The sequence below is a fragment of the Scyliorhinus torazame genome, chromosome 25 (assembly GCF_047496885.1).
Source record: "Scyliorhinus torazame isolate Kashiwa2021f chromosome 25, sScyTor2.1, whole genome shotgun sequence".
Classification (NCBI taxonomy): domain Eukaryota; kingdom Metazoa; phylum Chordata; class Chondrichthyes; order Carcharhiniformes; family Scyliorhinidae; genus Scyliorhinus; species Scyliorhinus torazame.
Window position 1 is genome coordinate 19475715 of NC_092731.1, and position 13868 is coordinate 19489582.

Below are 13868 nucleotides of genomic sequence, written 5' to 3' on the forward strand. Positions count from 1 at the left end.
CAGATATAAAATGAACAACTGTTCCAACTTCAACTGCTGTGTGTGGGACAGAATTCCAAACCTCTACCAGCCTTTGAGTGAAGAGGTTCTTCCGAACATCTCTCCTGAACGGTTTCGCCCTAATTTTTAGACTCTGCCCCCTAGTTTTAGAATCTCTGATAAGTGGAAATAGTTTACCTTTATCTACCCTGCCTTTCCCTGTTAATATCTTGAAGACTTCGATCAGATCACCCCTTAACCTTCTGAATTTTAGCGAAAACTGGTCTAATTTGAGTAAATCTTTCCTCGTAACTAAACCCCTGTAAGTCCAGGTATCATTTTTGTGAAGTTGCATTGCGCTCCCCCCAAAGCCAAAATATCCTTCCCGCGGTGCGGTGCCCAGAACGGTAGCACGAGTGGATAGCACTGTGGCTTCACAGCTCCAGGGTCCCAGGTTCGATTCCCGGCTTGGGTCACTGTCTGCGCGGAGTCTGCACGTTCTCCCCGTGTGTGCGTGGGTTTCCCCCGGGTGCTCCGGTTTCCTCCCACAGTTCAAAGACGTGCAGGTTAGGTGGATTGGCCGCGCTAAATTGCCCCTTAGTGTCCAAAATGTTTAGGAGGGGTGACTGGGTCACGGGGATAGGGTGGAAGTGAGGGCTTAAGTGGGTCGGTGCAGACTCGATGGGCCGAATGGTCTTCTGCACTGTATGTTCTGTATGCAGAACCACTCACAGTGACTCCAAGTGGGAACTAGCCAGGGTTTTGTACAGCTTTAGCATAACCCGTGTCTCTACATTTTAATCACCCTTGATATAAAAGCTAACATTTCATTAGCCGTTTTGATTATTTTTTCCACTTGCTCCCGGCACTTTAAGGATCTATGCACCTGAACCCCCCCCCCCCCCCCCTCCCCCACCTAGTCGCTTTGGATGTCCACTGTACCTAACCTCTTTCCATTTAGAAAGTACTCTGTTCTATCCTTTTTGGGTACATAATGGATAACCTTACACTTGCGTACGTTAAATTTCATCTGCCACAATTTTGCCCATTGACCTAGGCTGTCAACATCTCCTTGCAATTTTATGCTATCATCTAGACTGTCCAACCCTCCTGAAATGCTACAAATTTGACCACCGTTTTCCGCGGCCTCCCGTGTCTCCATCCCAGTTCCAGCCACCCACCATCTCCGCCCCGCCCGCCCCCCCATTTGAGGAGAGTTCTTGGGGTGCTTGCTTGCTGCTGTCGCCAATCTGACATTGGGCCCAGTTTTGTTGGCCCACCACTGAGGATAGAGAGCTCCCCCCCGTGGCCTGGCGAGTAACTGCACCCCGCAGAATGTTCCTGCCTCGCCCAGAAGGATATGGGGGCCCCAAGCTGAGCAGGCTGCTCCTCGCCTGAGGGCGGCACCTCAGCCCTGCCCCTGTGACCTTTGACCCACCCGGGGGTGGGGTGGGTGGTGCGGTGGATAATCACTCCTCCTCTTCCACTGGTGGGAAGAGGCAGCACCTGCGGGTGTAATCACCCTGGGCGCCCACCCCCTTCTCTGTGGGCACCATGCCCGGGTGGTCTTGGAGAGGGAGCAAACAGTGTCAGCTGGCACATGTAAAGCTTCCCGTGGCCAGTGGGCACCGCCGGGTATATAGAGTGTCTTAATGCGATGGTTGGTGAGGGTCTTTAGGCTTCATTGCTTTACCCTGAACCGCTTTGGTTTAATTGGACCACCTGCTCTGTTATTAGGGCAGTGGTGCTCTTAAAGGGACAGACACGGTCCTGATTCCTGCGGACGGTCCTTGGGCATGTCTGCCTGGCATCTTAAAGCTGCGCCCGGCTTCAATCGAGAACGGTCTAGTTATACCCAGCTTCAGGTGGGACAATATTTAGTTGGGCCTGTTAATCCATGATGGCCCTAGAAAGAGGGAGGGAGGGGGTAATCTATCTGGATCCCCTGTCCTGCTCATTATCCAGTGCTTGGAGACGGTTTGAGACACAGTTGGCGTGCACTTCTCGTACCCGCCATGTTTTGATGGCCCGTCGGCACTTAGACTGCCGAACGATGGAGAGTTGAGGTGGGTAATGGCTGCTGCCGCCATCAAGAGAGGGGAGGGGGATGAGAAAGAATGGGCCAATAAGAATTGATGGAAGCCAGCGATGAGGACTCAGGACCCTGCGGAGCTCCCGACAGTGTGAGCGAGGCAATGGGAGCTCAGAGCGCGTTGACCACGTACGAGCCATTGTCAGTCCCGGCCTTCGGGCCCTCGGACACCAGGCTGATGCTGGTGTGGAACGGCGACAGTCGGGTCGACGGGAAGCTGCTCGGCCTCTTCCAGCGGCGGAAGTAGCCCCGGAGCTGGAGGCGGAACTTGCGGTGGAGCGAGGCGTAGATGAAGGGGTTGTAGCAGGAGGAGCTCATCGCCACCCAGTGACAGGAGACCTGCACTACGTTAATGTACCTGGTGTCAATGATCGTGAAATCCACATCCAGGTCGCGGATCAGGTTGAGGATCTGGAGGGGCATCCAGCAGATGGCGAAGGTCACCACCGAGATGACCAAGAGGAAGAAGGTCTTCCTCTTCTTCCTGTTCCACCGGACTTGGTTTTGCTCCACGGCCCCCGGCATGTTCCTCCTCTTGAGGTGGACGGTGATGGCGCAGTAGGAGATGGTGACGGCCGAAAGCGGCATCATGTAGGACATCAGGATCACGACGCAGGAGTAAGCCAGCCTCTCCGTCTCCATGCCCCTCCAGAACTCCTCGCAGATGTTTATGTCGTTGCCCGTCACCTTGAGCTCCACGTAGGTGGCGTAGATGGAGGCTGGGCTCGCCAGGGCCAGCGAGAGGGCCCAGATGCCCCCGACGATGAGGGCGCAGCAGCTCAGTGTCACCCTCTGCCGGATGGGGTAGGCCACCACGATGTACCGGTCCACCGCGATGGCCGTCAGCGAGAGGACCGAGACGTAGACCATGGCCGACTGCATGAGCGAGACAAAGTGGCACATGAACTTGCCGAAGAGCCATCCGCGCAACTCAAAGGCGTAGGACAGGGTGAGGGGGACGCACGTCAGGCACATGAGGAGGTCGGTGACCGAGAGGTTGCCGATGAAGAAGTTGGTGGCGTTGTGGAGCTTCTTGTCCACAATGATGCTGCCCACCAGGAAGATGTTGCCCACGCAGGCCACGGCCACCAGGGCGCAGTATAGCAGGATGAAGAACGACTTGTACTTCTGCAGTAGAATGGTTCCAGGGAAGTTCATGAGAGAGCTACTGTTGAAGAGACTACTGTTGTCCAGGGTTTCATTCTCCATACTTTCGTCCTCATCAGCTTTCAGTAAAGACCTTTTGGATAAAACACATCACATCAGCAAGGTATAGGCCCAAGGCCATCAAGTTAAACAGCTGCCTCTTAACCCCCGTTACTGTGTAACGCCCCCTCTGTTCACCCAGTGGGTTGATGGGCTCAGTACCACACTGGATGGTGTGGGCACCCACTAAGACTTGCATTTATCTAGCGCCTTTCGTCTTCTCAGCCAAAGTACTCTTGCACTGGAGTCACTGTTTTAATGTAGGAATGTGGCAGCCTACTTGTGCACAGCAAGATCCCAAATATTGATACATAGACATACATAGAATTTACAGTGCAGAAGGAGGCCATTCAGCCCATCGAGACTGCACCGGCTCTTGGAAAGAGCACCCTACCCAAGGTCAACACCTCCACCTGATCCCCATAACCCAGTAACCCCACCCAACACTAAGGGCAATTTTGGACACTAAGGGCAATTTATCACGGCCAATCCACCTAACCTGCACATCTTTGGACTGTGGGAGGAAACCGGAGCACCCGGAGGAAACCCACGCACACACGGGGAGGACGTGCAGACTCCGCACAGACAATGAGCCAAGCTGGAATCGAACCTGGGACCCTGGAGCTGTGAAGCAATTGTGCTAACCACCGTGCTACCGTGCTGCCCCAACACTCACACACACTCACTCACATTTTCACACCCACACACAAACTCACTCACACACTCTCCCATCCACACTCATGTACACACACTCATCCACATGCACACACACATTTAACATTTTTTTAAGGGTACCCAATTATTTTTTTTCTCCAATTGAGGGGCAATTTAGCGTGGCCAATCCACCTAACCTACACATCTTTTTGGGTTGTGAAACCCACGCAGACACGGGGAGAATGTGCAAACTCCACACGGACAGTGACCCAGAGCCGGGTCCTCGGTGCCGTGAGGCAGCAGTGCTAACCACTGCGCCACCCTGCTGCCCCTGACATACACACATACACTAACTCACACACAAACTTGCACACACAGGCACATACACACTCTCACACACTTACACACTGTCCCTCACACATAAACACACACACTCACTCACACCCTCTCTCACACTCACGCACACTCACTCACGCACACTCACTATCACACACTCACACGATCTCTCACACTCTCCCTATTCACACTTGCACGCTCACATCCACTCTCTCACACGTACACACACGCACACTCACGAACACACTCTCTCTCTCACACACACACTTACACATTCTCACACTCACTTCTACTCTCTCTCACACACACACATACTCTCTCTCTTTGTCACACACACTCACAGATACTGGGCTCCGGACTCTGCCCTTCCTCTTTCTGTCCATCCCGAGTGGGAAAGTGTGTTTGAAGTTTTGATCCAGAAGGGGAACCTCGGCCAGTCCAGCACCGAATCATCAGCGACATTGTGGTGGCTAAGTGGAGCTGGGATTTGAATCCGTGACCTCCGGCCCAAGTAGAATGAATGGTTGAGAAGGTGGCAGACAATGGCTAGGATTTTATGACCAGTTCATTGACGTGCAGAGTGAGGATGTTGTGAAATGGGGCATGTTTCAACTTTACTGATGTCCCCCCTCGGTTCCAGGTTTATTCTTTTGAGCTGAAAATCTGTTCAATTCTGTGGAGCATTTTGGAAGTGTCAGGGTGGCTGTGATCTCCCTTATCTTTCTGTAATTTGGAACCATTAACCCAATAAAATGATTGGAATGGTGGCTAAAGTATTTGCTGCTTCCGACCTTCGCTACTGTCCTCCCAACGGCGTCAACTCCCGTAGAGCTACTGCGCCAGGGGGGGTCGGTCCAAGTGGCTTTGCTTCACTGCGCGAACCCAGTGACTGGCAACAGCTTTTCAACTGTGGAGTGCATCGCAGTCAAGCCCAACCCTGCCCTCACACTTCGTCCACCCAATGCGCCTTGCCAGATCGCTCCCCCTCGACCCAGGGATGGTGACCACCCGAGGGGGTTGAGATCACTCAACAGACGGCGTACGTTGTGACCGAGTCGAACACTCTCAGACTGAGTCGTGGGGGAACTCTCGGCCAATGACAGCTGAGGATTAGGGACCACCAAGTGCCCCCGTTCTCCCTTTCCATTTCCTTCCCAACCCTAAACTACCCCTCTCCTTAGCCCCCCCCCCCATCCCGTTCCGTAACCTCCCCTCACCTCTCCCTCCCCTATCCTCCTCCTTTCTGGTATTACCCCCCCGTCCACTTCCCTATCGCCAATCTCCCCCCTCCCCAAACCCCCCTCCCTATCCTCCGCCTCCTCGTCTTCTTCCCCCTTTGCCTCATTTACCTCCTCCCTCGCTATCCTCCTGCCCCTCTCCTCCCCTCTCCCTTCACCTCCCCTGCACCCCCCCCCCCCTCCCCCAACAATAAGTGGTAAAAATCAAGTACCTCATTGGTCGTAAAGTGCTTCGGGATGTCCTGAGGGCTGAGTAGATGGCGCTATATAAATGCACGTCTGCCTTTCAGGGGAAAACTAGTGGTGGGCGGGAGGGGGGGTGGGGGGTGGAGGAAAGCATCAATTAATTGAAAGTGTACACCTTGACTGATCCCATTGTCTTCTCTAAAACTGAACACAGCAGCAACAATTTAATTACGGCGTAATGAATCTGGTGTAGAATTCCAAACAATCATTTTATTTTCAATCTAGAATACAGAAGACAATTTGTTATCCATAATTTATAGTCCCAGAGATCCCCGTGGAGCATAACTGGACTGTAGGCTCTGGTTGTTGTCATTTTTAGATCGAATATCATTCTTGCGGGGATTTTATATCTTTAGAGTGGATTGTTCCAGTGTAGAATATGCAGCAGCGTTGGAAACCTTGGGCCAAGTAGGTTTGAATACAAATTGTTCCATCTTTTACTGCGATCTGCACTCTCGCCTCCCCGAATTTCAGCCAGACGGGGACAGAATATTGAAAGAGGCGCCAAAGGAGGTAAATACCAGGAGAAAAATGGAAATGACAAATGAAAAGAAAGTGGAAAGTCACTGAGAATCGACCGAATCGGGAGGAAAGAATTAGAGATCTCAGGGGGCAGCGAAGGAGGTTTAGAGAGAGAGAGAGCGAGAGAAGGAGTGAAATGCTGGAGGGAGGGATAGAGTGGAGACGGGGAAGAGGGCAGAGGGAGAGAAATTGGAGGGCTGAAGGGTAGTAGTAGAGGAGAGAAGGACTGAGGAGGAGCAGAGAGAGAGAGAACAGACAAAAGGAAAGAGGGGGGGAGAGGAAAAGGATAGAGAGAGAGAGAGAGAGAGAAATGGGATAGAGGGGGCTAAGAAGGGCAGGAGCAAATAACAGGAGAGCGAGGGACAGAGGGGGAGAACAAAAGGAGAGAGAGTGAGAGAGAGAGGGAAAGGACAGAGAATGAGAGAGCAACAGAGAGTAAAGAGAACCCGGACAGGAGACAGTGAAGGCTGGAAAGAGGGAGGGTATGACAGAGGAGAGGAGGGAGGAATGGGATAGATAGATAGAAAGATAGATAGATAGATAGAAAGAAGGAAAGAAAGATAGATAGATAGATAGATAGATAGATAGAAAGATAGAAAGATAGATAGATAGATAGATAGAAAGATAGATAGAAAGATAGATGGAAAGATAGATAGATAGAAAGATAGATAGATAGAAAGATAGATAGATAGATAGAAAGATAGATAGATAGATAGATAGAAAGGTAGATAGATAGATAGATAGATAGAAAGGTAGATAGATAGATAGATAGAAAGGTAGAAAGATAGATAGATAGATAGATAGAAAGGTAGAAAGAAAGATAGATAGATAGATAGATAGAGAAAATGAACAGAGAAAGAAAAGCAGGACACAGAGAGAAAGACAGAAAGAGCAAGGGGCAGGATGGAGAGCGAGATAGGAGAAGAGAGCAGAAGGAGAGAGAACCGAGAGAGAGAGAGAGCGAGAGAGAAAGAAAAGCAGGACACAGAGAGAAAGACAGAAAGAGCAAGGGGCAGGATGGAGAGCGAGATAGGAGAAGAGAGCAGAAGGAGAGAGAACCGAGAGCGAGAGAGAAAGAAAAGCAGGACACAGAGAGAAAGACAGAAGGGGCAGGACGGAAAGCGAGATAGGAGAAGAGAGCAGGAGAGAGAACCGAGAGAGAGATAGAGAGGGACACAGCAAGAAACATAGAGACGGGATGAATCTTCGCTGTGAGTTTAATCTTTAGGTTGTCTCTTACCCCCTGTTTCGCCCTGGGGTCAGATCTCCCTGTGGAAATCCTTTTTAGAACATGAGCGATTGTGAGAAGCGTGCTGTCACTCAGTCAGTAACAGGTTTCAGAGAGCTGAATCAACAGCAGGCAGGATTGCGCGCAGGAATGCAAATGAAACATTCGGTGCCTCTTCTCGGTGTTTTTAACATACAACACTTACACACGCTCAAAATAATCAGATTAGGCAACAATCTGGGATCATTTGAATAACATTTTCGCAGAGTATTAAAAGCTCCTGAATGGGAATCGTTCACCATTCACACCAAGCTAATTAACTTTGGAGCAGGCTTTAATTTTCAGGATGATAACACGGGGGTGTACCAGGAACAAAATGGGCTGAAATATAAATCATTGTTTTGCCAGTCACTCACCGCTGAATCTCCTGCAGATGGGCAGCTGCCGCTGGTTTGAAAGTATTTCTGGGAACACCGGCTCTCCCGAATGACCCTCTCACTCCTGGCGCAGGTGCCCCATGCCCCCTTGCTCCTGTTGCCAATGCCCACACATTGCCAGTCCCGGTGCACCTTCCGCTGCTGAACTTGAATGCCCCCTCTCGCTCCTGTTCCCGATGCCCCCCTCTCGCTCCAGCTGCCCGATGCCCCCCTCTTGCTCCTGTTGCCCGATGCCCCCCTCTCGCTCCTGTTGCCCGATGCCCCCCTCTCGCTCCTGTTGCCCGCTGCCCCCTGGATGCCCCAACTTTAAGGAGGACTTGTCAATGCTGAGACACACAAACTCTCGCAGCCTCCGAGAGATTTAAATCCCAATGAGGCAGCCCAGAATCTCTCGAACAGGTGGGGCGATTTTAATCGGTCTCATTCGTCAAAGCTCCTTGATGGGCTGTGCTGGGGGGTGGAGGCGGACAGGGGACTGGGGGGGGGGGGGGATTTAAAGGGACCCAGTCCAGTGTAAACCCAGCCCAGCCGTCACTCACTGAGCAAAAAATATTCCTGGGACAAACTGTAACCAATGCAGATCGAGTGTTGAATATATCAACAGTGTTGCAGATAGATTTTATCTCAGTTTCCGAGAGAAGGCTATAAAGGAAATTAAAATACTATTGATTTCAATAGAAAGTTAAAAAGATGCGATTGTCGCAATAATGCTTGAATTCATTCACCATGGATACACAGAGTGACTCTATCCCATCGATATTGTTGTCTGACCATGTATTATATAGAATCAGAGATTGATGCTGCATAAAAGGGGACCATTTAGCCCATTATTTGATAAGATTGACTGTCAAGTCCCCTTTTCCCCCCTATCCCTGTAAGATTTCTTTCTTTAGTAATTTACTTGCTCTCCTTTAAAAAAAATATTTAGAGTACCCAATTAAGGGGCAATTTAGCGTGGCCAATCCACCTACCCTGCACATCTTTGGGTTGTGGGGGTGAGACCCACGCAGATACGGGGAGAATGTGCAAACTCCACACGGACAGTGACCCAGAGCCGGGATCGAACCTGGGACCTCGGCGCCGTGAGACTGAAGTGCTAACCAATGTGCCACCGTGCTGCCCTCTCGCTCTCCTTTTTGAGAGTTTTTATTGAATCTACAGCCACCAGCCGCCCAGTCAGAACGTTCCAGATCGTGGAAGCTTGAGGTGTACATTTACTTGCAAATCGCCTATTTTCTCTACTCTCCGGTTTTCTGCTTGTATTTGGTGGATTTTATTTTGGTAGATTCTGGCTTGAGCACGGAATTGATGCCACGGAGAGTGACCAGAGCAGGCGTAGTGGCGCAGTGGTTAGCACTGCTGTCTCACGGCGCCGAGGTCCCGGGTTCGATCCCGGCTCTGGGTCACGGTCCGTGCGGAGTTTGCACATTCTCCCCGTGTCTGCGTGGGTTTCGCCCCCACAACCCAAAGATGTGCAGGGTAGGTGGATTGCTCAGCACAGTTAGCACAGGGGCTGGTTTAGCACAGTGGGCTGAACAGCTGGCTTGTAATGCAGAACAAGGCCAGCAGCGCGGGTTCAATTCCCGTACCGGCCTCGCTGAACAGGCGCCGGAATGTGGCGACTAGGGGCTTTTCACAGTAAATTCATTGAAGCCTACTTTTGACAATAAGCGATTATTATTATTATTATTGGCCACGCTAAAATTGCCCCTTAATTGAAAAAAGTGAATTGGGCACTCTAAATTAAAAAAAAATTTAGCGTACCCAATTCATTTTTTCCAATTAAGGGGCAATTTAGCGTGTCCAATCCATCTACCCTGCACATCTTTGGATTGTGGGGGGTGAGACCCACGCAAACACGGGGAGAATGTGCAAACTCCACACGGACAGTGACCCAGAGCCGGGATCGAACCTGGGACCTCGGCGCCGTGAGGCAGCAGTGCTAACCACTGCGCCATCGTGCTGTTTGGCACTTTTAAAATTAATTTATTAAAAAAAGAGAGAGATGTTCGAATAAAAGGACAAAAAAATTTGCGTCCCAATGTTTTTTTCTCCTGGGTCGTCCATGGTGGTGTCCTGGAGATTGGACAGGTCGGTCCAGGGTTGGGGTATTTTTCCAGGACCACGAAGGTGCAAGCAAATAAGAGCTTTATTGGAAAGGAGTTTTATCTGCAGGCTGTTAGGGTCGACTGTCCATTTGCCCCGCCCAAACGGCCGATGACGTCATCAATATGTCACATGATCGGACTCTCAAAATGACCTTGTTCAACTCGGAACAAACACGGAGGAGGCAGCGTGATGGCAGAGTGGTTAGCACTGCTTCCTCACGGCTCCGAGGACCCGGGTTCGGCCCCGGGTCACTATCCGTGTGGAGTTTGCACATTCTCCCCGTGTTTGCGTGGGTTTCGTCCCCACAACCCAAAGATGTGCAGGGTAGGTGGATTGGCCGCGCTAAATTGCCCCTTAATTGGAAAAAGAGAATTGGGTACTCTAAGTTTATCTTAAAAAAAGGAACAAACATGGATACACAATGCAGGGCTACTCAGATGCAGCAACGGCCTACCCCACTAACCCATCGGAAGTGCGCCTTCCGTAAAGAGGCAGGACTGGGCTGAACGAAATATCATGCCAGGACTTAACTTGAGGAGGCCTTATGAGGCAGTGGGTAGAGCCCCACCTCTGAGGGAAGGGTGCCACTCCAGGACTCAATGGTCAAAAGTGGTTCGTATGAGGGCTGTATGTGGCGCAGTGGATAGCACTGGGACTGCGGCGCTGAGGGCCCGGGTTCGATACCGGCCCTGGGTCACTGTCCGTGTGGAGTTTGCACATTCTCCCCGGTGTCTGCGTGGGTTTCGCCCCCACAACCCAAAGATGTGCAGGGTAGGTGGATTGGCTAAATTGCCCCTTAATTGGAAAAATATATATAATTGGGTACTCTGAGTTTATAAAAGGAAAACAAAGGTGGTTCGTAAGGCGGCCAAACAGGTTAATTATCGATTCCGATGGCTAGGAGTAAAAGCGGGAGAGATTCCTGGTCAGTCACGTGATGGGCCGAATGTCAAAGTGCAAGCGGTCACAATTACTGGGTCAGTGTGGGAGTGGAACTCCAGTGTTAGTTACAATTAGGTACTTCATGACCTGGGGGCTTGAAGGTCAGCTAGCACATGTAGGAGATGATTGTGACAAGGCTGCGGATGCCTTAACGGGTGTGATTATGTCCTGAAAACGTGTTTCTAATAAAGGTTTTTTTTCTAAAACTTCGTGTACCCAATTCAGCTAACCCACTGCGCCACCGTGCTGCCCCGCGTTTCTAATAAAGTTAGTTCCCAGCGATGGGGTTGGTCAACCAGGAACGTAAAAACAAGACCGGTGTTACCGCAGCAATGACCCCTGAGCACACCACCTCTTAACCTGGAAGCAATTTTAACCGAACCCAATCAGACCCTACCACCAGCAGAAGGACTGAAGATTTCTATTTGTTTTGCGCCTTTTTATGCCCTCGTGACATCCCAAAGCGCTTTGCAGCCCCTGAAGTACTTTTGGAACGGCAGTCACTGTTTTGGTTTTGGAAACATGGGCTGCCAATTCGTGCACAGCAAGATCCCGCCAACAGCGTCGCGATGGAATGGCCAGTTTATCTTTTCAGCGGCATCGGGTAAGAGGTCAATATGGGCCCCTCCCAGACACTGTCACCCTTCTTCCATCAGAGCCACAGGCACCTGGGATGACCCGCTAGGATGGCGGATCCAGCTCCAGGGCAGGATTCTCTGCTCCCAGTTTGCACCCTTCGCTGGCAGCGGGATTCCCTTCTCCCGTCCCCTGAGAATGGGATTTCCCTTTGGAACCATCTCACCTGGAAGCCCTCGGGCGGGGTGGGGGGAGGGGTTGCGCAGCCGGCGGCAACAGAGAATCCCGACAACCATAGATTTTCGGACTAATCTGGAAGGTGCATCCGACAGCGCGGCTCTCCCTCAGCGCGGCTCTCCCCCAGCGCGGCGATCCCCCAGCGCGGCTCTCCCCCAGCGCGGAGCTCCCTCAGCGCGGCTCTCCCCCAGCGCGGCGATCCCCCAGCGCGGCTCTCCCCCAGCGCGGAGCTCCCTCAGCGCGGCGATCCCCCAGCGCGGCGCTCCCCCAGCGCGGAGCTCCCTCAGCGCGGTTCTCCCTCAGCGCGGCGATCCCCCAGCGCGGCTCTCCCTCAGCGCGGCGCTCCCTCAGCGCGGCTCTCCCCCAGCGCGGCGATCCCCCAGCGCGGCGCTCCCCCAGCGCGGAGCTCCCTCAGCGCGGTTCTCCCTCAGCGCGGCGATCCCCCAGCGCGGCTCTCCCTCAGCGCGGCGCTCCCTCAGCGCGGCGCTCCCCCAGCGCGGCTCTCCCGCAGCGCGGCTCTCCCGCAGGGCGGCGCTCCCTCAGCGCGGAGCTCACTCAGCGCGGCTCTCCCCCAACGCGGCGCTCCCCCAGCGCGGAGCTCCCCCAGCGCGGAGCTCCCTCAGCGCGGCTCTCCCTCAGCGCGGCTCTCCCTCAGCACGGCTCTCCCCCAGCGCGGCGCTCCCGCAGCGCGGCTCTCCCTCAGCGCGGCTCTCCCTCAGCACGGCTCTCCCCCAGCGCGGCGCTCCCGCAGCGCGGCTCTCCCGCAGCGCGGCGCTCCCTCAGCGCGGCTCTCCCTCAGCGCGGCTCTCCCCCAACGCGGCGCTCCCTCAGCGAGGCGCTCCCTCAGCGCGGAGCTCCCTCAGCGCGGCTCTCCCTCAGCGCGGCTCTCCCGCAGCGCGGCTCTCCCTCAGCGCGGCTCTCCCCCAACGCGGCGCTCCCCCAGCGCGGCTCTCCCATAGCGCGGCGCTCCCGCAGCGCGGCTCTCCCGCAGCGCGGCGCTCCCTCAGCGCGGCGCTCCCCCAGCGCGGCTCTCCCCCAACGCGGCGCTCCCCCAGCGCGGCTCTCCCATAGCGCGGCGCTCCCCCAACGCGGCGCTCCCCCAACGCGGCGATCCCCCAGCGCGGCGCTCCCCCAGCGCGGAGCTCCCTCAGCGCGGAGCTCCCTCAGCGCGGCTCTCCCTCAGCGCGGCTCTCCCTCAGCGCGGCTCTCCCTCAGCGCGGCTCTCCCCCAACGCGGCGATCCCCCAGCGCGGCACTCCCCCAGCGCGGAGCTCCCTCAGCGCGGAGCTCCCTCAGCGCGGAGCTCCCTCAGCGCGGTTCTCCCTCAGCGCGGCGATCCCCCAGCGCGGCTCTCCCTCAGCGCGGCTCTCCCCCAACGCGGCGATCCCCCAGCGCGGCGCTCCCCCAGCGCGGCGCTCCCCCAGCGCGGAGCTCCCTCAGCGCGGCGATCCCCCAGCGCGGCTCTCCCTCAGCGCGGCTCTCCCTCAGCGCGGCTCTCCCTCAGCGCGGAGCTCCCTCAGCGCGGCTCTCCCCCAGCGCGGCGATCCCCCAGCGCGGCGCTTCCCCAGCGCGGAGCTCCCTCAGCGCGGCGATCCCCCAGCGCGGCTCTCCCTCAGCGCGGCTCTACCCCAGCGCGGCGATCCCCCAGCGCGGCGCTCCCTCAGCGCGGCTCTCCCCCAGCGCGGCGATCCCCCAGCGCGGCTCACCCTCAGCGCGGCTCTCCCCCAGCGCGGCGATCCCCCAGCGCGGCGCTCCCTCAGCGCGGCTCTCCCCCAGCGCGGCGATCCCCCAGTGCGGCTCTCCCCCAGCGCGGAGCTCCCTCAGCGCGGCTCTCCCCCAGCGCGGCGATCCCCCAGCGCGGCTCTCCCTCAGCGCGGCTCTCCCCCAGCGCGGCGATCCCCCAGCGCGGCGCTCCCCCAGCGCGGAGCTCCCTCAACGCGGCGCTCCCTCAGCGCGGCTCTCCCCCAGCGCGGCTCTCCCCCAGCACGCCGATCCCCCAGCGCGGCGCTCCCCCAGCGCGGAGCTCCCTCAGCGCGGCGATCCCCCAGCGCGGCTCTCCCTCAGCGC

At 55.1% G+C, this 13868-nt stretch overlaps 1 protein-coding gene across 2 annotated transcripts; it reads right to left on the bottom strand.

Annotated features, from left to right (window-relative positions):
• Positions 1-1205: 1205 nt before the first annotated feature.
• On the bottom strand, positions 1206-8057 carry LOC140402524 (prolactin-releasing peptide receptor-like). Of its 2 annotated transcripts, none has more exons than XM_072490383.1 (2): positions 7918-8057; positions 1206-3311 (listed from the first exon to the last, which is right to left on the bottom strand). In XM_072490383.1, exon 2 carries the CDS (start codon positions 3278-3280, stop codon positions 2183-2185), a length of 1098 nt encoding a protein of 365 aa, XP_072346484.1. In that variant the 5' UTR covers positions 3281-3311; positions 7918-8057; the 3' UTR covers positions 1206-2182. The 2 variants fall into 2 exon arrangements, with proteins under 2 accessions (XP_072346484.1, XP_072346483.1); XM_072490382.1 differs by lacking the exon at positions 7918-8057 and adding an exon at positions 5718-5788.
• Between the last annotated feature and the right edge of the window lie 5811 nt (positions 8058-13868).